Here is a 22,867-nt window from a genome sequence, read left to right as displayed (position 1 = left end):
TTCCAGTATTCTGTAGTCTACTCTTTTGTACAATATCTCTTCACTGAAGTTCATTCCCAGAAATCAGGTACAGTAATTTAATATATTAGAATGTTACATAACTTGGAAACCATTGGCAGTGTTAGAGTTTTAACACAGCTGTAATATAAAATATGCTCATTACTTCCCTAATTCATGCCAATGGATATACACAAACATTTTTGCCAGTACTGGAGAATTGTTCATGGTGTAATCTTACTGCACGCTGTAAGAATTTACTCTTAAAGATGCCTGACATTGTGTGCTTTCATAACATATACCTTAACTTTCAGATGCCCCACAGGTAAAATTTGAAATGTGTAAGGTCAGGATGATACAGTGAGATTTTTTATTTGTCCATCAAGCCTTTGTCCCATACAGCACATGAGTGTGCTCATTTACTTTCATATTTCCTTTCTTTAGAGCCTTCTTGGTTGTGAGAAGTGTTGTTTAGATTATTAACAATGAAGTAATCACCTTATTATTCACTTTATTAGAATCTTACTCCCTTATTTTTACTATAATCATTCAAAAATATCTGTGATGTGTGAATCATGGTCAGAAATAAGAGAGCAGAATTCTATAAAAATGAATAATCAGATAATCAGTTGATTGCCAGTAACCCTCAAAAAATTTCTCATTATCAAGAAGGCACTGAAAACCATTCTTTGAAGATTAAAACTTGTGTGTAAAAATATAAGTAAAATATAAATAAATATAAAATATAAGTATGGGTTAAAGTTAGTTGCACAGATAATTTCATTGTGTAATTGAAACCACACGGCAAGATCATGAGGATTTTGGTGGCCATTCCATTGATACCTCATGACTGCAACAAAGAGAAGACATAGTACCTGTAGTTCCAGACTGGTGATACACCTATATATATTGCCAACATCCGACTGAATGATTTAAGTATGAACTTGAATATATAATGTATAGCCAGAGTTCTATATATTTTGTTTTCATAATAGATAAGATAATTTTGTTTAAATAGGATATCAGAAGAAAGTTTAAGCAAGCTTGAATATCAGTAGGGTAATCAGCAGCGACTTGAAGCACAGAGCAAATGATGCTGGAGATGGTTCAAGTTCGTATAGCCACAGGCATGACCAGAGTGGTTTGAACGGCTGTTGTACTGCGATGTGGAAAGCAAATGGGAAAACTACCACATTATCACTTTTCCTGGATAGTCTCTTTCCAAAAACAGAGAACCATGTATGTGAAGATAGAGGGGTGGATAGAAGTGACCAGAAGACGAAGAAGACGTAAGAAGATGCTGGATGACCTTGGGGACAGAAGAGGATATTCTCATTTGAAGGAGAACGTTCTAGATTGCATTAAGTGGAGGAACTGTTCTGGAAGAGACTGTGGACCTGTCTTCTGACAGATTATGGATGGATGAATGAATGAATGCATGGAATTTTGTTGTGATATGGCCATATAGAAAGTGTGAGAAACACAGATGACCAAAACCAATTCGCTGGACACCTATGTGAGTTAAATGTTTAAGGGGCAAATCAAGATCACTTGTGATTACAAGGAGTAATAATGTAGGAAGGAATTTGAAGTTATAAAGTGGAATGATTGGCAGTCGTAGGGTAAGAGAATTCAGGATCTAAGAGGAGGAGGAGGATATGATGATGGTGGTGACTTATTTCTGCAGCAGTTTTACTCTAATCCTCCTTTTTTGCCTTACAGACCATCGCCTGGCGAGTTGCGCCGGGTGCACATAGATAAATCAGTTGAGCCATTGGGCATCCAGATCTCTTGTTTGGAGAGTGGGGGAGTGTTTGTTTCAACAGTGAGTGAGCACAGTCTGGCTTCACAAGTTGGCCTGCAGGTGAGCATGGACTGGATAATGAAAGGAAAGAAAGTGATAACATCTGTAGTCATGTTGTGTTAGAGTAAATTGCTGGTAGATATTTCTTAGTAATATACTCTTCCATACTACGGCATTTGTCTTAATATTTCTTGTTTTCAACACCGTTCATGTATTATTCTGTGTCAGCACATGTAGACACAGAGCAGGTATCCCTGTGATTTAAAACTTTAAATTTTGAATTTTAAATTTTAAACTGGAATTCAAAAATCAAATTGACAAGCATATGTTAGCATGATTTTAAACAAAACTGACAGGCTGGTGTTTTAGATTTTGGATTGTGTGCAGTGTGACAGCTACATAGTGAAAAATACACCTGATGATGGCCAGTTACGGCCGAAACATGTAGCGTAGAGGAAGAAAAGACAAAGAACTACAACCAAATAAATTGTTGCCTTCATGACGGCATTTGTATTATTACATATAAAAGTGTACAGTGCAACAGGATGCTTAAATATAATATAGTTCATAGATAACTTCTATTAAAATATGTATAATTTTTTCGACCCCTTTATATATACATATCATGTTAAATTTGTTTGTACTTGGTATAACTGATTTTGTACATGCATATACAAGGGCTATTCGGAGAGTAACCTTTGTTTGTTTTGGGCAGCTAATGTAGGAGTGGGGAGAGGTTGCACACATGAGGTAGCATCGCATAACTCGTTGCCCTGTAAACCATTACATGACTTGTCAGCTAATGTTTGTTCTTGTCTCTACAGAGTGTGTTATGATATGTCCTGTGATTGATAATCCCACCAGCTGCAAAATGTATTCCGCCTTGTCTCTACAGAGTGTGTTATGATATGTCCTGTGATTGATAATCCCACCAGCTGCAAAATGTATTCCGCCATCCTCTTTCTTCATGCTAAAAACATGAGTGGTGTGGAAATCTATTGTGAATTATGAGCTTTTTACCACCAAAATGTAACGAGTAAGGAACTATAAGACAGTGGTGTAGAATGTTCAGAGATGGGTGAATAAATTTTCATTATGCAGAGTGAAGCAGGTATCCATCTGTAGTGAGTGATGATGATGTTCAAAATGTTGACCAAAAAATGTGTGAATGATGGTGCTTCACAATTTCAGGACTTTCATGTGAATTTCAACAAGTTTCACGTGTTGTATTTTAGCGTCCTGTTGCACTGATTTTCATCCATGATATGTATGCAGTGGCCGTCTTGTAGTGCACTCAGTTTCACCTGTTACTTCACGACATGTTTCGGCAACATAGTGCCATCATCAGGTGCCCTAATTACGCTAATCTGTTGCATTGCTTGCCTTTATATGTCTTTATAAAAGTATTTTAAAAGTGTGTATTTGTCAACTATAATAAATTTAGTGTGTGTAAATTTATTATAGTTGACAAATACGCACTTTTTAAATACTTTTATAAAGACATATAAAGGCAAGCAATGCAATAGATTAGCGTAATTAGGGCACCTGATGATGGCACTATGTTGCCGAAACATGTCGTGAATAACAGGTGAAATTGAGTGCATTACAAGACGTCCAGTATATACATATCATGGATGAAGTTTCACATGTATGTGTTCTCTAAGAGATTATTAGGCTATCACAAGTTCTACACTAGATGGGTTCCAAAAATTCTTACAGGTGCACACAAAATGCAAAAAATGGCTTCAGCTTTGACTTTTTTTCAGCGATACCACAAAGACAGCTATGAATTTCTCAGTCACATCATAAGAGTAACAGGTGATGAAACTTGGGTTTCATTTGTGAATGTTGAAATCAGGTAGCAGTCAAAGCAGTGGAAGCACACACATTCACCAAACAAGCTGAAAAAGTTTAAACAAACATTGTCCGTATGCCAGATAGCTGATAGCAACTGTTTTCTGGGACTGGATGGGAAAGGAGTGCTGATGGTGGAATTCATGCAGCAGGGGACCACAGTAACCTCAGAAGTGTATTGCAAAACACTAAAAAAGTGCATATGGCTATTCAGAATGAAAGGTGTGGAATGCTGACTTCTGATGTAGAGCTCCTCCATGACATTGCGCATCTGCATACAGCTGCTTGCACTCGAGCACTGCTGGAGCATTTCTGCTGAGAGTTGTTTGACCACCCTCCTTACAGCCCTGGTCTTGCTCCAAGCTAGTACCACCAGTTTACCTATCTGGAGGACTAGTTGGGATCACAGTGCTTCTACAATAATGAGATGTTGATAGAAGGTGTCAAAACGTGGGTGAGCTCATAGGTGGCAGACTTCTTTGACACAGGCATACAAAACTTATTTCCCGATATGACAAGTGCCTCAGTTCTGGTGGTGATTACATTGAGGAGTAGTTTTAAGTATATACATATTTTTTTTTTGTATAAAATAAATTTGTTTTCCTCATTGTTTTGTTAACAGTTCACTGGAGGTTACTTTCTGAATAGCCCTTTTATATTTTTGGGTATGAAATATTTGTACTATATTTATATTAGCTTTGGAAGCTCTCAGTTGAATTAAAATGTGCTGAAAATAAACAGGTTGGAGATCAGCTCCTTGAGGTTTGTGGCATTAACATGCGTAGTGCAACATATCAGCTGGCAGCTAACGTACTGCGACAGTGTGGAAACTCCATAACTATGTTGGTGCAGTACAGCCCTGACAGTAAGTGAAAGATTTTCCTATATGATGCAGTAAACTTTCAGTATAGTTTAAGGCTTGATCAGCATGCTATGGAACTTTCAATCGTGTGAAATATTATGTTACTGTTTTGTATAATCCCAGTCTGCATACTGAAGAATTTGTGATAATTGGGTCTTTTTTTTAACTTCTTTACTTTCAGTGCTCTTGACTGGCCAATATAATTCTGATAATGGACCTGTGATCTGCTTAAATAATAAATTTTCTGGTCACCAAGTCCACCATCTTAAGCTGTTCAATATTATTTCACACTTATCCATTTCCTCAGTTTCTGCAGATATAACATTGTAAAGGTTACAGCTTGGCTTAGTGTCAGCCACTAGCAGCTGTGGTTTTTTGTTGTTGCTGAACTTTATGCTCTTGGTACAGAAGTTTCAGTGTTTAGTGAATTCAGAAAAAGAGTTTGGTTTACTTCAAAGCCACATATATGGAAAAGTTTGTGTTAATGGATTATTTTATAATTGCAGAATATTTGTATATATCCTCATTTTAATTTATTTTAGAGTATCATGAATTGGAAGGTTCTGTGAGTTCAAGTAGTGAAGGAGGCCCCTCCAGGTCTGGATCTCCCACTCCGTGCAACTCACCTAAAACGCCTCACAGACCAGCACCTCTCCAACTTGAGAAACTGTCCCCCTCGTCCATATCAAGTCTGCGAGGGGTACCGCAGTCTTCACATGGAACTCTCACTCGCAGCCAAATAGCACAAGCTGTCTCCACTCTCCAAAGACAGAATGCTACTGTGAGGTAATGAGATGTTATGAAAGGTCCAGGCAAAGGGAGGTCTATATTCATTCGTTCATTCATTCATTCATTCATTCATTCATTTATTGTATATTCCATAAATCCATGTTACATGGAATTCTTCATCACTTGAAAACCTTGTGCATTCTTTACAAATTTGCACAAAATAAATTCATGTTTAGGGTATTATGGCAAGTTCTATGTTCCATTTCTGAAACTGCCAACATACTTTGGTGAAATATGGAATTTTATGGTCCACCCTAAAAATTATCATTTTTTTAAGAGTGCTGTAAGTATTGAGACTGTAGTCAGATGGTATGATTAAGGAATGATGAGTTAGAAAGGATTTGGAAAGAAGCAACAGTGCCCTAATCAGGATATTCTTCTGGCTGTTGCCCAGAGGATCTGAGGAAAATCATGGAAAACTCATTCAGGATGGCCAGCGTTCCAGCTGAGATCTGACTCAAGCACCTGAATACAAGTCTGGAATGTTACCAATAGGCCAGACTATTTGGTCTAAAAATTGTCAAGTGAATTTTATTTTCTTTCATTATTCAGTGACCGCCTCTGTGGTCTAGTGGTGAGAGTTCCTGGCTACAGATCCAGAGGTCTGGGTTCGATTCCTGGAGCTACCACATTTTCTGAGAAGTAGTGGGTCTGGAACGGGGTCCACTCAACCTTGTGATGATAATTGAGGAGGTATTTCAAGGAAATAGCGGCCCGTCTAGAAAACCGAGATTAACGGCCATGGGGATTCGTTGCGCTGACCACACGACACACTCTATCTGCTAAAATTGTCACTAACTTTGCTGACAAGCGGTGGTCGCTCGGTCAATAGAGTTCGTTTGTGGACTAAAACCATGAAGGTTTTTTCTTTTCATTATTCAGTATGGCTCCTATTGTACTTGAAGTTGAACTCGGACTTTAAAAATGTTCTCAAAACAGCTTGGTACAAGCAATTAGCAAAGTATAAATCTCATTAAGATGACCAGCTTTTATTTAAGATAATCCTTGACATTTGAAATATTCGATGCAGTACAAATGGAAATAGTTTCTGACATTGCAGTGATTGCTATGGTAACATTTGCTTTGCAACACCTGATTTGTATCAGCACTGTGTGAACAGTGGTAAGGTGGTCAAAACAGTTTGGTACCTAAAGTTGCAAAGAATACACTTGTAAATTAGTGTGCCTATTTGTTTTAAATGACAGTGAATTAGTCACTCTAAACCATACATAATGGTGTAATGTTCTGCTTCATATTTGTGATGTTAAATTTCTGCTTAGATATAGGGTGTATACTGACAGAAGTTCTTTCTAGGATTTCTTGATGCCCTAGGGAAAATGCTGGAATAGTTCCAGAAAATGGTTCTCTCCAAATTTATCTTCCATATGTCATAAACTAAGTAGCTGATACATAATTTTAAAATAGCCAAGTAAACAACTCACCTACTTATCTTAATCTACTGGACATATAGTTTGATTATGTATGTTGTAAATTGTGTTGAACTTCAAAAATGATTTAATTGGGGTATAATTATGGTACAGCTTTTTTTTTTCTTGTTAGCAACACAGTCATTTTAATTGCCTTTTTTAACTGCAGGAGTCCAGATGATCCTAACAAGTCCCCGATTCATGATGAGCGGTTTCTCTTCATTGAGACTAGAAAATGCAGCAATCTTGGTATAAGTTTGGTTGGAGGAAATGCAGTAGGAATCTTTGTGCATAGTGTTCAGCCTGATTCTTTAGCTTACAATTCAGGATTAAGGTAAGGAAAAAGCTATATAAATATTATGGGTATCAAAAATGCTCTAGTAGCAGGTCATATACAGAGGTACAACATTTTATTTCAAGATACATTGCAGATAGTATTTATGAGGTTTTAACCATCTGTCAAAACACATGAATAATATGTGCAAGGTACTGATTAACAGGCATGCTCCTTCCTCGGTCATCCTCATCTTCCTCCCTCCCCCAGCCCTTCTCCTGTGCACAATTTCTACTACCTTTCTGCTATCTTACAGTATCACACCTTCAACATGTTTTAACTGATGAATATTGTATACAAAGTTCATACCTTCATTCCTACAAATCTTATATCACTAATTACAGTGATTCTTGGACTATTTTCATGCAAAGTTTATGGCTCTACATTAGATAGTGGTAGTATAGTTCCCACCTTGCTGTGTGTGTGTGTGTGTATTGCCAATGGTATGGAATTAAATGGAGTGAAAATGAGCTGACATCTGCTATCATGGTGGGCATACCAAGTTTACTGAAAAGCTGTCCATTGGTTCAAAACATGTAAAGGACACAAGCATGCCATAAACCATTTCCTTCCATTTAAACTATGGTAAGACATAAGGCGAATAATGAACATCTCTGGCAATATTCAGTGTGCAAAAAATGTAAATATGCTGTTCAGTGTATCTGCTGATAATTAAGATGTTCATAATTTTGTGATATATTTTCAGAACTGGTGATCAGATTCTAGAATACAATGGAACAGATTTGCGACATGCTACTGCTGAGGAGGCAGCCTATGAACTCGCGAAACCTGCTGACAAAGTGACAGTACTTGCACAGTACAATATGGACCGTAAGTAATTAGCATCATGACATTTATTTGATATGAAGTTGTAGGAGACAAATTTTAAATTCTCATGGGATGAATCAGTACTTTGTCATATTCATTTTTTTCTTTGGCCCACAGTAAGTTAAAAGTGTTTTTGCAAATGCTACTATATGTTGTCCATGTACTGATGAAATTAAAGATATAAATTTAGGACATACATATTATTATTTTCAGAAACTCTGCAAAAATTTGCCTGTTTTCCAAACACTGAAGATTAAGATTTATATTTAAGCAGTTATTTTATAATGTGTTAATTAGGAATGTGAAACTCTGAGAGAAAGACATAAATTGAAAACATCTGAAAGGACAGTTCTTAGGAAAATATTCAGATCTGAGAAGTAAGGAATTGAGGAAACCTTGGAAAGTGGTTATTTGGAATAAGATGAAAGGATAATTTTAAATTGATTCTTACTGAGATGGGTTATCATGGTGTGAACTGGCTCAGGATTGCATGGTTGGTTAGAGTACAATCGATGTAACCTCATTGCTCAGGCATATTACAAAGAAAAATTACTGTTTCAGGTTATAATGAAGTTAAGGATAAACCAGGAGACAGTTTTTATATACGTACGATGTTTGATCGGGTTGGTGATCTGGGTGATTCATTACAACTTCGATTTCGCAAAGATGACGTTCTTTATGTTGATAACACCATGTTCAATGGAGTGCCAGGACATTGGAGGGCCTGGCTGGTAGATGAAGATGGTCATCGACAGCAGTGTGGGATTATACCTAGCAAGTACAAGTAAGTGATGATAGACAGCTCTTATTTTGACAAAATGTTTTGAAGTCCATGGATAAATGCTGAGAACTAAAACAGATGAAGTGGCAGTTAACGGATAGTACATGATGAGGAACAAGGTGACTTGCATAGCTCACTTGATATTTTAAGCATAATAAAATTAATGAGTTTATAATGGGTGAAACATGTAGCTAGGATGAACAAAAAATGCAGCATTTGTTGTAGGTACACATATTTTGTTTTTGGACATTATCCATCATCTTGTCTATATCTAAAAACTGTCCTGTTTATTTTTCAAAACACAGCATTTTGGAGACTGGATTCTGTCTCCGTCTTCAGATAAAACCTGCTCAGTTTTTCACAATCGATAGAGCTAGTCCCTATCTCCAGACACCTGTGCCAGTTTCAAGAAGGGGTACATAAATCGAACAGCATAAATGATCTGTGAGAGCTAAGAAAATATTCAGTTATTGAAACTATACTCATATGAGGTCTTGCACCAGAGAAGTATCTTGATTGTAGGTAGCTAGTTAATTCTTTCTGTAGAAGATACGTAAAGAGTGGATGCAGATACAGGAGATGGACAAGAATATGGAAACACCTCATGAAATGCATGCCTGAATTGAAGTGCTTTTTATTTTAGCAACGTTTGTGGCTGACGCTGTCGTACCTGCCCAATACCACTATATGTACAACCTCCGCAACATGTCTCAAGCTTCGTTTGTTGTTAAGACAGTGTTCTGTGCAGTTTTTAGTGCATCATGTCAGAGGTAACAGAATTCGAATGTGGGCACATTGTTGGGGCCCGTATGGTGGATGCTTCTGTAACCAAGGTAGCCGAGGTTTTTGGTATTTCGTGAGGCACGGTATCCAAGATTATGACCGCATACAGGAGGACTGAAAAAACCGCATCTGATAAACTCCAGCTTGGACGAAAATGTGTGATGAGTGATCGAGACAGACGAACATTGCGTAGAATTGTGACGAAAAATAAGAAGACTACAGCTGGAAAGGTGACTGTTGAACTTAATGTCACACTCACAAAGCCTGTCAGCACCAAAACAGTATGAAGGGAACTCCATAAGCAGGGTATTTCTGGACGAGCTGCAATTCCAAAGCCACTCCTCAGTGATCAAAATGCCACTAAAAGGAGAGTGTGGTGCCGAAGTCATAAAACCTGGACTATGGAACAGTGATGGTCATTTGGTCGGATGAGTCCACCTTCACACTGTTTTCGACTTCTGGCTCAGTTTATGTCTGGAGAACGCCATCCCAAGCTTACAATCCAGATTGTTTGCTGCCAAGAGTGAAACATGGTGGGGGTTTGATCATGGTATGGGCAGCCATATTGTGGTATTCTGTCAGACTCATCATTACCCCTCAAAGTCACGTCACTGCCAATGACTATGTGACCATTTTGGGTGACCAGGTCCATCCCATGGTGCAAACTTTGTTCCCCAATGGTGATACCATTTACCAAGATGACAGTGCCCATGTTCACACAGCTCACATCGTCCAGGACTGGTTTTCTGAGCATGAAGATGAAGTGTCACGTCTGTCATGGCCCCCACAATAGCCAGATATCAATATTATTGAGCTTTTATGGTCTGTTTTGGAGAGCAATCTGCATGCGTGCTATCCACCTCCATCATCGCTAACAGAACTCGCCAATGTTTTGCAGGAAGAATGGTACAAGATTCCCTTGCAAATCATGTAGGACCTCTATTTATCCATTCCAAGGAGACTGCAAGCAGTTCTGCAAGCCAGAGTTTGTCCTACACCATATTAGTCATGGTAATGTTTTTTTGTTGGGTGTTTCCATATTTTTGTCTATCCCCTGTATTAAAGTAGACATTCATGCTTGGATAGAAACATAAAGACATAAGATATGCTATCGTGATGAAAATAGAAATGGATAATAATGATGTTGCTTATTATTGTTATTGCTAGGGTGGAAGAAGAGTTACTTTTGCGCCGCAGTTTAGGTGACTTGGAGGCTGATGCAAGGCGTGGCTCCACATCTGCAAGACGTAGTTTTTTTCGCCGTAAGAAACACCAACGCAGTTCATCTCGAGATTCAAAAGAACTAGCAAGTTTCTCTAACATTAACCTTGGATGGTATAGTGATTCTGGAACTCTGAATGAAGAGGTTGCTCTTTGCTCATACCAGCGTGTGGAAAGACTTGACTGTAAGTATACGATTTTCTATAACTCATACTTTTGTAAACTATAATTTTTTGTTAATTTGGTTTCAAAAGAGATTTTACGCTGAGCTTTAAGCTGTACTGTGTTTTGTGTACCTTGTCTCCCTAAGTTTTCCCAGTGGCTATTTATTCCGCATTCATTTTTTACACTCTCAGAAATTCTGTTGTTATCCTTATATAATACCTGTCTAGACTGCAGTATTACAAAGTAAAACTTCTTAGGAATTTATTAAGGACTTGCATGTTACGAGGTTCAAAAGTATCGTCACGTGATTGAGTGATTGTAGACAAGTTTTGGATTGGTATATGGATTCTTAAGAATTGTAACTACAAGTTACTATAATGTATCATTAATTTGTACTCTGCAAATTACTTTCCAGGGTCAGCAACTCATGCCTCTTCTCCCCTGTTTATCTGTCCTTGTTATATTCAATTTAATCACATACGTTCAAACCCATGGTAACAGGCCCACAGACCTGATATACATATATTTATATCTCTTGTATCAATCTATTTATTTGACTTTTCATCACAACATTCCGGGATGTTCATGGTGGTCACATTTTGGTGTCTGCCGACAGCGAAGGTCATGTCGTCAGTCACTTCTGTACTGAAGTTAATGTGGGGGTCATAGATATCAGGTATCTGTATCCATTTGTTGGTTATCAGATTATATTTGTTGCCACTGCACATGCAAGGGATGCCATTGGATCTTCCTATGGCATATTCATAACCATGTTAGGCAGTGCAGGAGAGGCCATTACATTAAAACAGCATTTTTTGATGAGATTCCATTGGTTGACCTCTGGGTCATATATCTCTGCTGAATTCTGTTGCACCTCACTGTTGAATCCACCAATGATGTAGATCTATGCTGAGCGTGGTTGCACTGCTATTTTAGGAGGTAGATATCTTGTGCAAATTCCCAGGTGGAGCAAGCATAAGTTGTTACTGATCCAATCAGTGCTTTATAGAGGATTAGTTTAATGTTGGTGCTTAAAGGCTCACTTCCAAATAAACAGTAAATTTCTAATAAATGTTCTGAAGGTCTTGGCTTCAGTCATTTCTATGTGCAGTCTCTAATCCTCTTATCGAAGATTACCCCAGGATATTCTGTCCATTCAGTGTAAGGTGAGCGTTAGGGGGACCCCTAAGTCTGTGAGAAAAGCAGGTGGCCTGGGGCTTTATATTCATTGATTTTTATGTTCCAATGCTCATGCTACATCTCAATTGCACTGAGACTTCCTTTTTTGTTATTGCATGATGTCACTTTTGGCATGGGCTCACAGAGAACACTGCTTCCCACAATTCCTGTATTGTTGCATGCATAACTGTTGTGTGCCGATATTGCATTTTGTGTTCCATTGTTGCGTTACTGTTCATTGTACCATACTCTAATAACAGATGTTTCTTCAGGTTAAACTATTCCGGCTTTTAGCGGACATACTACAGTATGGTTCTCCCGAGTTTTACTCCTCTTTTATTGTGCTGTTTTGAAATTACAACTCAGCAGTTGGCTTGAATTATTTGCCCTTAGAACACTGATCAGTTCTCTTTTAAACAGAAAGATCATTAGCTAGAAGATATTATCTTCCTTTTCAGTATTATACCTTTTGAAACCTGCTACATAGCATTCATGTTAACTGTTAGCCCAGATAACACTTTGAAAAACAAAAGCTGTTAACTTTGTGGTTCACTGGCGCTCTGTATACTGGCAGTAGAAATGATCAGATAATGCATTGTCTGCCATCTCCAACCAGTCCATGGTCACTTCCTTCAGGCTTACACTAACGGTTTATAAGCTCAGATGCAAATAGAAGAGTCACAATATAATATAGGCCTGAGTGGAGGAGGGAGTGCATGTCATTCTTAGCTATCATGTCAGCCAGATGGGGAATGTTAACACACTTCAGTTGCTTGCATGCATACAGACATTATCTCCTTCTGCTTTGGGACATGGCTAACACAAAAGTCCTGCCCCACTGGTTGATGGTTGTGAGTATTAACAGAACACAGTCTTTCCATCATTTCAGAGGCCTTCCAGAGCTACTTTTCCTTGACATTTTAAGTTTTTATATTTTCATGTGTCAAGTTGTCTTTAACTAAGTTGGTTTCATTATGCAGTTCAGAATCTTTTGTCTTTCTGTCTCCTGTTTAATAGCATAAAGACTAAAATACAGAAAAGTAGTTTTACCTGTTGTGTTGTATGAATGTGGAACTTCATCTCTCACCCTGAAGGAGAAATGTAGATCATTTTAGAATGAGGTGCTGAGAAGAATATTTGGGGTCTGAGGCAGAGGAAGCAGTATAGGACCAGAGAAAATTGCGTTATAAGGAGCTTTGGAACTTTTACTGTTGACTAAATTTTATTATAATATTCAAAAAAATGAGAATGAGATGGGCACCTGCCCAGGTATATGTATCAGGCGAGGGGAGGGAAGATAAGTATACATAATCTGTTGAAAAATCTGAGAGATTACTTGAGAGACTGAAGTGAGATTTGGGATTTATTGACTGGATGAGTGACTCTTAGTTTCTCAAGGACTTTATGTATTCAATTTTAAAATATTCTTTTTACTGTGAATATACAAGCTAAATTAATTTTTTTGTTGTTTTTTCATTAGATCCAGTGTTCAGGCCAGTCCTAATAGTTGGACCTCTGGCTGAATGTGTAACGGAGAAACTGATCCAGGATTTCCCTGACAAGTTCACTCATTGTGTCCCAGAAGTTATGCACTGCCCTCTGAATATGATGGAGAAAGGGATATCAGAGAACATTTTTGTGGACTTCCGAAAGAAAGGCAGTAACTTTGAGTGCACCACTGTTACAGCTGTGAAAGAAATCTGTGATAAGGTAACTGTATTTTCATTCACTTACGCTGAAAACAATATTTTTTAATCCAGAGTTGCATTTTAACTTATTTAACTCTGTTAGTACCCTTAATTCCATGGAGTTCAGCAATTGGGTGGATGCACCACATACCGATGCTCAGCGTCTAAACAATTTCAGCAAACAGTAACCCTTATATGGACCAGTAATATTCAAACTCAGATGGTGTCCATGGCAATGTTGTTTGTTAACATAATCATCTCTTATTTTTTCCCACTGTCATTCCCTTTTGATTTCTTGCACTTACCTCTCTTCTTGCTGTCTTCCAATACCTGGTTGACATTTTCATACCAGCTCATGTTGTTGAATAACTGACTCAGGTATATTTTGAAAATTGTCTGTTTTGTCATTTCTGTGTGCCCATTCATCTGTCTGACTGTAAATGCCAAATTTTTCCATATATGGAAGAATAATATTACAGTATACCTTAAATATACAGGATTATATTGGAAAGCTCCCTGACTGTTACTGATGCAGCTGCTTTAGTGAAAGAAGATGAGAAGGGAAGCCAAGGTCACACTTTCTAAAGCCTATTGCATCAGTCTGCCACGTGACACTGCATTGTGAACATGCATTGTTTTTACATGAATGCTTTTTGACTTTGTGTTTCGTTTTGTCTGCGATTGATGACAAAATAAAGTAACATGTCTGCATCAAGTTTTGTGTGAAACTTGGTAAATCCACTACCAAAACCCTAGAAATGCTTCATGAGACTTTTAGAGAACATTCTTTAAGCCGGACAATGGTTTTCGAATGGCATTCATATTTCATGGTGGGTCGAGTGTCAGTTGAAGATGACAAACGTTCAGGGTGACCCAGCACCAAAAAAACGACAGAAAATGTTGAAAAGATCTGAGAACTCATCCATGAAGGCTGTGGCCAAACAGTCTGTGAGCTTGCAGATACCTTTGGTATCAGTTATGGAGTTTTCCAGGAGATCTTAACAGAAAATGTGAAGATTCACTGCATTGCTCCTTCATCACAACAGTGTGTCCACCCATACATCCCTGAAAACCACAGAGTCTGTGACGAACAACATGATTATTGTTCCCCATCCTCCCAACTTGCCGGACTTAGCCCCCCATCATTTTGCTTTGTTTCCCAAATTGAAAATGAAACTGAAGGGATGGCATTTTGAAACAATGTCTAATATCCAAAGGGAATTGCAAACAGTACTCAACAGTATTAAGGAAAATGACTTCCACGGTGCTTCTGAAGCACTGAAAAAATGATGAGATTGATGTACACAGTCCCAAGGAGACTATTTTGAAGGAGATGGCAGCCAAATTTAAGTTCAGCCAGCATTTCCTTTTTGACCTAGTCCAGGAACTTTCTGATAGAACCTCATATGAGTACACAGCATTCATGTAGCTCAGGATATGAACCTTTATGTTTCATAAAAGGTGAGAAATTTCTTGACCACCTGAGCAAAGATAGGTTTTTCAAGAATAATTCTGCTTCTCTACACCTTGAAAGTGGCCAGTTACAAACTGAGTTTTAAAGGCAAAGAAGGAATGTGTTTATACATCCAAGGATGAGATACTGCGTGGATGTGTAAATTCTGTTTGCTGGGTGGATATGGTGAACGCACAGCTCACTAAATGTTAAAGTGTTAAATTCTGATATATTTTATAACCACATTTCCTGCTTGTAGAAGTTGTGGTGGAAATGATTTACACTTCCACTACGTTGACTAAATTGTGTATCAGTTCTTCACAATTGAGGGTAGAGTAGCTGTATGGCTACATTACAGATGTCATAGTATAAAGAGGCTATAGTTTAGAAACTTGGTTTAACATCAGTTGCAAATTCAGCTTTAACTGTGTGATAAAAAAGAAAATATGGTCTCTCACAGTAATGCATATGTATATAATGATCATTTTCATTCCAGAATAGCCATTGCATTTTAGATATCAGTCTAGCCTCTGTGGAGAGGCTTCATCGTCACCAAATTTATCCTATAGTGCTATTGATCAAGTTTAAATCAACAAAACAGATAAAAGAAGTGAAGGATACTCGCTATTCTATGGAGAAAGTTTCAGCTAAGGCAGCCAAAGAAATGTATGAACATGCCTCAAAGTTGGAGTCTGAATACCGACATTACATTTCAGGTAACAATTATCACTCCTCTCAGTATTCATGGCATAAAAGCATAATTTGTACTGTCATGTTAATCTTACTTCTACCCCTGGCTTCTACTGAAATATGAGTTGAAACCTCTCATTCTGTTTAGATTACATTTTATACAGTTTTTTTATTGTTTTGTTTCAGCTGTGATCCCTGCAGGTGTGAATGTGGCATACATGTGCACACAGGTTAAGGTAGCTGTTGATCAGGAGCAGAAGAAAACTCTTTGGGTCCCCTGCGGTTCGATTTGACAGTCAGCATCTTTCCCAGAGTCTGCTGGGAAACCTGTTACAGCAATGGATATGCACAAATGGCAGTCCTTATAGCTTCCATTACAGGGTTTAGTGTATGTAGTTTGCAAAGCGAATGCCATCTCGTAGGTTCCAGATTTGTGTCCAGCTGAAAGAAAATGTGAAAGCACAAGTCTATCATGGTGACACTGTCTCCAACTGTTCAGATGCAGTGTTAAAAGGTCATACAGGATGCTAGTGTTACTGAGATAAATGAGTCTTATATTTAATACAGTTACATAAAATTAGAGGTTTCATATTAAGTACTTTAGCAGATTTGTCTCTGAATATTTCCAGTGAAAGATCTGATATTGTAGTTTCTAATCATGAAAATATGAACAGATATTATTTAAAGATACCAAATCTTAGATATATTAGGTCATAATTCTACATCATAACTTTTTAATTACATTGTTATAAGTTGTGTTCTTATGCAGTCTCATTAACTGTAGCCCCTTTTCCTTAAAATTGTGGCATAAAATCTGTTGGGTGTCATCCACCCAGAAGATATAAAATTTCCATGTCATGCAATAAGTTTGAATAAACTAGACAAATGTGGAAGATAGGACACTCTTGGATCTAAAAAGTAATACAGGTGTTAGTAATGAAGAAAGCAGTCTTCTGGGATTTGGCACCGTGTATATGTGGTGTTAACCGACGTTTCGGAGGAACATATCGCCTCCATCTTCAGGGTAGAAGGAAAAATATAAGAAATCTGCAAGCGAAGAGACCGTGATTGTGGATTTCTTATATTTTTCCTTCTACCCTGAAGATGGAGGCGATACGTTCCTCCAAAACGTCGGTTAACACCACATATACACGGCGCCAAATCCCAGAAGACTGCTTTCTTCATAGTCACTGCCGTGAAAGCCTCAAATCTTACATAGGTTTTAGTAATGTTGAAGTTGATAGTAGGTATTCTAGAGACAGTTCAGATTCCATTGTTTTATCTCCCATTCTTTCCACAGATCTTACCCTGTTGTGCAAATGATCTTTTCATAGTTAATAAATTCCAAAATAATATACCTGAAATTTTAATTTTGTTTTACAGCCAATTCGACTGACTGAGTGACTCCCGCTTATTGGTGAAGTTAGTTTGCTTATGGACTAAAGCCATGGAGTTAGTTCTTTACAGCCAATTCAGATACAAACATGGTACTTCAAAATTAGGACACAAGTACTTTTATTCATCAGAGTTCAACATTTATCATCATACGTGCATTAAAGAAGTGCAGGATACACAGTAACAGAAGAGGCAGTTGCATGGACAGTGAAATGCATTATTATATCAACAAGATAGGAGCATATCATCTTCCAGTGGCTTGAAATGACAATACTTATTTGTTATTGATTGAATGTTGTCAGTAGTTACACAGCTCAACCCCTACACATGGCATGACACTTCCACCTCTAAGTATTATTGACTCTCAGTTTGGAAGAGTGAAAATATTTTTTCAAGTGTACAGCTAATTTGAGTGCTCTTAAAAGGTACCTTGTAAAGTAAATAAACATGCAAGTGTCCTAGTATAGAAGTCTAGTCAGTCTAGTTGCTGAGCTGAGAAAATCATTAACCAAATATTTATTTATTTATTACTACTATTAAAGAGGAACACCAAATATCCTGTTTTCTCTACTCACTCAGATGCAAGATTTAGTCAGCCCAGATGACTGGGTTGTGCAAGGTTACTGTTTCATATTGTTGGCTGCACCTTCGAAATAATTTTGGATGTTTTATCAAAGTGTTACCATCCTCTATGCCATTACTAGTACACTTAACTGATATATACTTCATTTCATGGACCGAAGTAAGTTTTATAATTACAATGGATACATCCAAAGATCCTGCAGGTGAGGTGTAACTATTCCACATTGTAATGTATATATATCAGTGTTGCCTGTACTAAATGCAGGAAGATGTACAGTTGTTTTCAGTTGCAATATGGAATAGGTACCATTTATATAGTATGGGGAGAGGGAGCAGTTAATGTGGAAAAATTCTATGATAATACTGCCAGACGTGCCCCTGATTTTATTAATGTAAGACAGAAAGTGAAAAGTACATCTGAAATACAAAGGCATAATATTTCAAATCGGTAATAGTTATGGTGTATCTTGTGTTGGGTGAAAATGGTGATTCTGATATTTTCATTTCATTATACAGTAGATATTATTTACAGATATGTTCAGAGTAAGAATTAGTCTTTTGTGGTCTCTGTAATTTCTTCTTTAAAATAGCTTAAAGGTAAGTACCAGTGTCTAAACTATTACCTCCCTCCCCCTCCAGAATATTGACTGATTTGACTGATGACTCAGCTTATGTTCATCTAAGCCTGAAACTTCTTTTAAGTTACCATATTTGTGTAGAGATCTGCATATTAATGAAGAACTGCTATCTGATATTGCAGTCATTTGTTGCTGACTTGGATAATTTTGCCCCACTTGGCAAGGGGTGCCAGTACATCATGCATGCTGTCAAAATATAAAAGTTTGTTGAAAGAATTTGATGTTTAGGTTGAACAATGTTGTGTATAAGATATCAAAATACACAATAATCAGTCATACATTACAGAAGCTCAGATGAGGTGGTGGTTAGATCTTTCGTTAAACTGTATAAAAACTTATCAGTGGACTAGAGAGGCAATTAGATGTGATGAGGAATAGGAGAAAGCAATTGACCCATAAGCTTTTGTAATAAGTCACTAATACTGTAATCATCTGGTGATATTTAAGCTCTGTAGAATTATCACAGTGCTCAAAAGCATTTGTTACCCAAGAGTATTTATATGCCCTGTTTAATATTTGATGTGTCTGTCTTCCTTATAAACTATTATTTATTTGAAATGGAGGGTTGACAGTTGTAGAATGTCCCTAAAAGTTTCTTACTTTTGTTTTTAATGTACTAAATATACTATACACCAAATAATTGAGGATGGTTATATAAATAACATAAATTTGTAAAATGAATTTTATGGATTTTGTATGTTTAAAACTGTGTTAAAGGAGATTAGCCCCATGTATTAATGCAAATATGGAACTGTATATTTCCTTAATTATTTTTACCAGACATTACTTTCTTCCCTGGCAGCGTCTCTTGTAATTGCTGGCAGAATGCAGATTGACACTAGCGGTCAGTTTTTGAAATAGAAAATGAAAATTTTAACTTTTGATATCAGTATAGATACAGGTTTAGTATCAGAAGTGTATTTTGAGTATGAATGGAAGTGGTGGTGGTGGTAGTTGTATGTTATGGCTTTTCTAGGACTTTGTGTACTGCATAACTGTCCTACTGCCATTACCAGATTTAGTCTTTCAAACCCCATTCAGAAGCGATCTTTGATGCCCATTTCCTAGTACATACATGAAATAGCCCAATAACAGGTGGAGGGGTGTAGGATACATTTTATGTAGTAATTTGAACTGATTAAATAGCACAAAGGTATGGATGATATTATTATACATGTTTGTTAGATTTTTCTACACTGCAGGACTCTACCAGTTAAGATTATAAATATAAAAGAGGACATATTCCTATAGTTTCTTAATACGTATATCTGAAATATTAAATGCAATATAAATAATCATGGGACTAAGGAATTGACCTACCTTGTTAAGACTGACAATTGCTAGAGAGTTGAAGGCACTTGCAGTGTTAAAAATTGGTGTTACTCAATACAAGTATCATTTCCTTTCCTATACAAATATTTATATACATATACACTACTACATAATTTGACACTTGCTTTTTATATAGGATATGTTTTTGTCAGCTAGTTTAGTATTGACTGGGCAAAAAATAATTTATTAATGCTGATGTGTGGATGTTGTAAGTATTAATATACAGTATTGTGATTGTCACAAGTCAGTCAAGGCAAACATTGTAAATAATATGTGTTTACATATATGTGATGCAGAACATGTATAGTAAGTGGAATACAATAAAGATTGGAGAGAAGACAGTATGGTTTGTCACAAATTCATGTTTTAATTTTAATAGCAATCCATGAAGGATATGGTCTTCTGTGTTGTAATATCGTGTAGTTTCGTAGAAGTCCACCAGCATTTGGGAGAATGCATCATCCCCATCTTCTGGGTTGATGAGTAAGTTAAGTAGGTAGCTTAGGCCACGCCATACCTCAAGCGGTTAGTCGCTGGCTTCCCACCGTGGTGGCCCAAGTTTGATGCCGGGTCTGGTCACGTGGGATTTGTGGTGGACAAAGTGGCACTGGGGCAGGTTTTCTCTGAGTACTTCAGGTTCCCCTGCCAATCTTCATTCCACCAATTGCTGCACGATCACCCTCACCTGTCATATGGGGTAGGTACAATAGGCCAAAAGTGGCCGCAGTACAAGGAACTTAGTCCCATCCCACTAGCTTCCATTCTTCTAGCATTCCTTGACTGCTGCTGTTGCTTTATCATGTCGTTTACGTTCTCCCTCCACAGTCTTTCTTAGTGCCTGTTTCTTGTTCCCCAGGCAGACTTGCCTGGACATATATCTGATTTCTCTTCCAATTTCTGAAATGGCCCTAGCCAAGTTACTTTCCTTTGCTCCAATTTTTTTCTTCTTTCTGAGGCCTGGTTTTCAGTAGGCTGTGCACTCTGATTTCCATCTGCTAATTGCTGGTTTGTTGCTTTTCAACCCTGAGAATGGAAGTTATACATTCCTCCAACATGTCAAGGACTTCTATGAAACTACACTGTATTCAAATCCAGAAAATATACTCTGCTTTGCCTTCCCCAAAGTGGGGCATTCTAATCAGTGATCTCCACAAACTGATTTTTGTCAGGAAGGGGCACTTTGGTTTTCTGGCATTGTCAAGAAGTGAAATAGTAAGGGCCCAGTTTTCAACCACTTCCTGTGAACAAGACAGAACTACTGATTAATACTGATGAGGTGAAATTTTCTTTAACGTGATGAACTTGGAACAGGCTGTAGCTGCCAACCCATTACAGTAAGGGGGGGGATATGTGTTTCATTAGTCAATTCACCCGCACCAAAATTGCAATGATGGCAACCGTGGTATCCCTGATGATACTTACTTATGGAGCTGAGCCCTTCTGGAGGAGCTGCCAATTCTGCAGCTACTCAAGAATTTCCCAACATTTTATGGAACCCGAAGGTTCATTACCATGTTTACAAGAGCCCTCCACTGGTCCCTATCTTGAGCTAGATCAATCCAATCCTATCTCTTCATTTTAATATTGTCCACCCACGCATGCCTTGGTCTTCCCAGTGGTCTCCTTCCTCCTGGCTTTCCCACCAATATCCTATACGCATTCCTCGTCTCTCCCATTCGTGCTACATACCCTGCCAACCTCATCCTCCTTGACTTGATCATTCTAATTATACTTGGAGAAGGGTACAAGTTATGAGGCTCCTCATGCAGTTTTCTCCACCCTCCTGGTGGTAGGCGTGGTAAGTACAAACCGTATGAGCTACGTTCGAATTGAATTGTCTGTGGTTGCGGTTCAAGTTAGAAGCTGTGACCGGTCGTGGTTGTTACTTTCATTGACGCATGCAATCTATGGCTCAAACTTAAGATTTTTAATATAATTCTTTCCTTATAAACCAGTAGAGTCCATTTTAAAGATACATATAATAACTTCGATAACTACTGCACCTAAAAATCGATCTCGCTTTCCTCCGGAAGTGAATTTAGAGCGGTGAAGTTATTAACATTCTGCTTCCGCCATATTGGTAAAAGTGAGCTATGTTTTTGTTATTTAGTGATTGAAGAATCGGAAAGCATCATCCATAATTATATAACACGATAAAAAGTGTTATGGTATTTGTGTTATCAGAATTGTATTATTCATAAAAATGTATATTTGAAAATTTGTACTTTACAGATTTCACACCGAGGGACATGGTGCAGAGACTGGTGTATAGACGACGTTTGTCGTACAACACGAAAAGTAATAGAAGACGAGTGTAAGTATTTTGTAATTATCTCTTGTTATTAACTATATGGTAAGGTAAAACGAAAAACACTCTTGGTATCGTGTGTAAGTGCTTTCGGTGATGTGTAACGTACAGGTTATGTTAGCATGCATTTGTGATTTGGAAGTACCAGATTTGTACCTCAGCAATTGTCACATGATTTGTGCCTCAACAGTGTCCGTACGCCTGGTGGTAAATTGGTTTATCAGTATTTGAAGAAGCCAAAGAGGATACCTAGGTGTGGTCAATGCAAGGACAAGTTGAGAGGTATTCAGCCAGCAAGACCAATGGAAAGATCTCGCATGTGTAGGCGAAAGAAGACAGTAAAAAGGGCATATGGTGGTGTACTTTGTCACAAATGTGTGAAAGAAAGGTGAGTGCGTGTAGTAATTGGCTTTGCTGAAACCACATTTTGTACATAATTTGTGGATCACATTATATTCAAACTTTATATAACCACGTAGTAATTATCTGTTCATAAAAACAGGAAAGTTTTTGCAAGGTAAAGTTATTCTTAGCACTTGCTTTTAGAGGTGTAAGATTATAGTGTTAATAAATTTGATGTAGAAGGAAGTGATCTTGAAGATTGAATTGAATTTATTTACATTGTATAAATCCTAAGTAGGTTAGTACCTTTGGATACAGAACAAGTCAAAAGGTTACATACATAAGTACAGGCAATTTTAGCTTAAAAATTAATATAACTTAATTTTACATCATTCTCTATTTACATTGAAGTATT

At 37.5% G+C, this 22,867-nt stretch overlaps 2 protein-coding genes across 4 annotated transcripts in view; both read left to right on the top strand.

Annotated features, from left to right (window-relative positions):
- Positions 1–20,160, top strand: part of LOC111868996 (disks large homolog 5) — a 50,059-nt gene extending 29,899 nt beyond the window's left edge. For all 3 annotated transcript variants that reach the window (XM_023860154.2, XM_023860155.2, XM_023860152.2), the window contains exons 18-28: positions 1,720–1,861; positions 4,397–4,520; positions 5,060–5,303; positions 6,903–7,067; positions 7,774–7,898; positions 8,457–8,679; positions 10,627–10,865; positions 13,505–13,734; positions 15,662–15,881; positions 16,042–16,243; positions 17,239–20,160. In XM_023860154.2, coding sequence (XP_023715922.1) covers positions 1,720–1,861; positions 4,397–4,520; positions 5,060–5,303; positions 6,903–7,067; positions 7,774–7,898; positions 8,457–8,679; positions 10,627–10,865; positions 13,505–13,734; positions 15,662–15,881; positions 16,042–16,148 — 1,819 coding nt within the window. In that variant the 3' untranslated portion in view covers positions 16,149–16,243; positions 17,239–20,160. The remainder of the gene's footprint in view (positions 1–1,719; positions 1,862–4,396; positions 4,521–5,059; positions 5,304–6,902; positions 7,068–7,773; positions 7,899–8,456; positions 8,680–10,626; positions 10,866–13,504; positions 13,735–15,661; positions 15,882–16,041; positions 16,244–17,238) is intronic.
- Positions 20,161–21,655: 1,495 nt separating this feature from the next.
- LOC111869047 (60S ribosomal protein L34) overlaps positions 21,656–22,867 on the top strand; it is an 8,190-nt gene continuing 6,978 nt past the window's right edge. The window contains exons 1-3 of the mRNA XM_023860243.2: positions 21,656–21,888; positions 22,035–22,116; positions 22,301–22,498. Coding sequence (XP_023716011.1) covers positions 22,052–22,116; positions 22,301–22,498 — 263 coding nt within the window. The 5' untranslated portion in view covers positions 21,656–21,888; positions 22,035–22,051. The remainder of the gene's footprint in view (positions 21,889–22,034; positions 22,117–22,300; positions 22,499–22,867) is intronic.

The sequence above is a fragment of the Cryptotermes secundus genome, unplaced genomic scaffold (assembly GCF_002891405.2).
Source record: "Cryptotermes secundus unplaced genomic scaffold, Csec_1.0 scaffold70, whole genome shotgun sequence".
Lineage (NCBI taxonomy): Eukaryota > Metazoa > Arthropoda > Insecta > Blattodea > Kalotermitidae > Cryptotermes > Cryptotermes secundus.
Note: the sequence above shows the minus strand (reverse complement) of the source record. Positions and strands in the feature narration are given on the sequence as shown.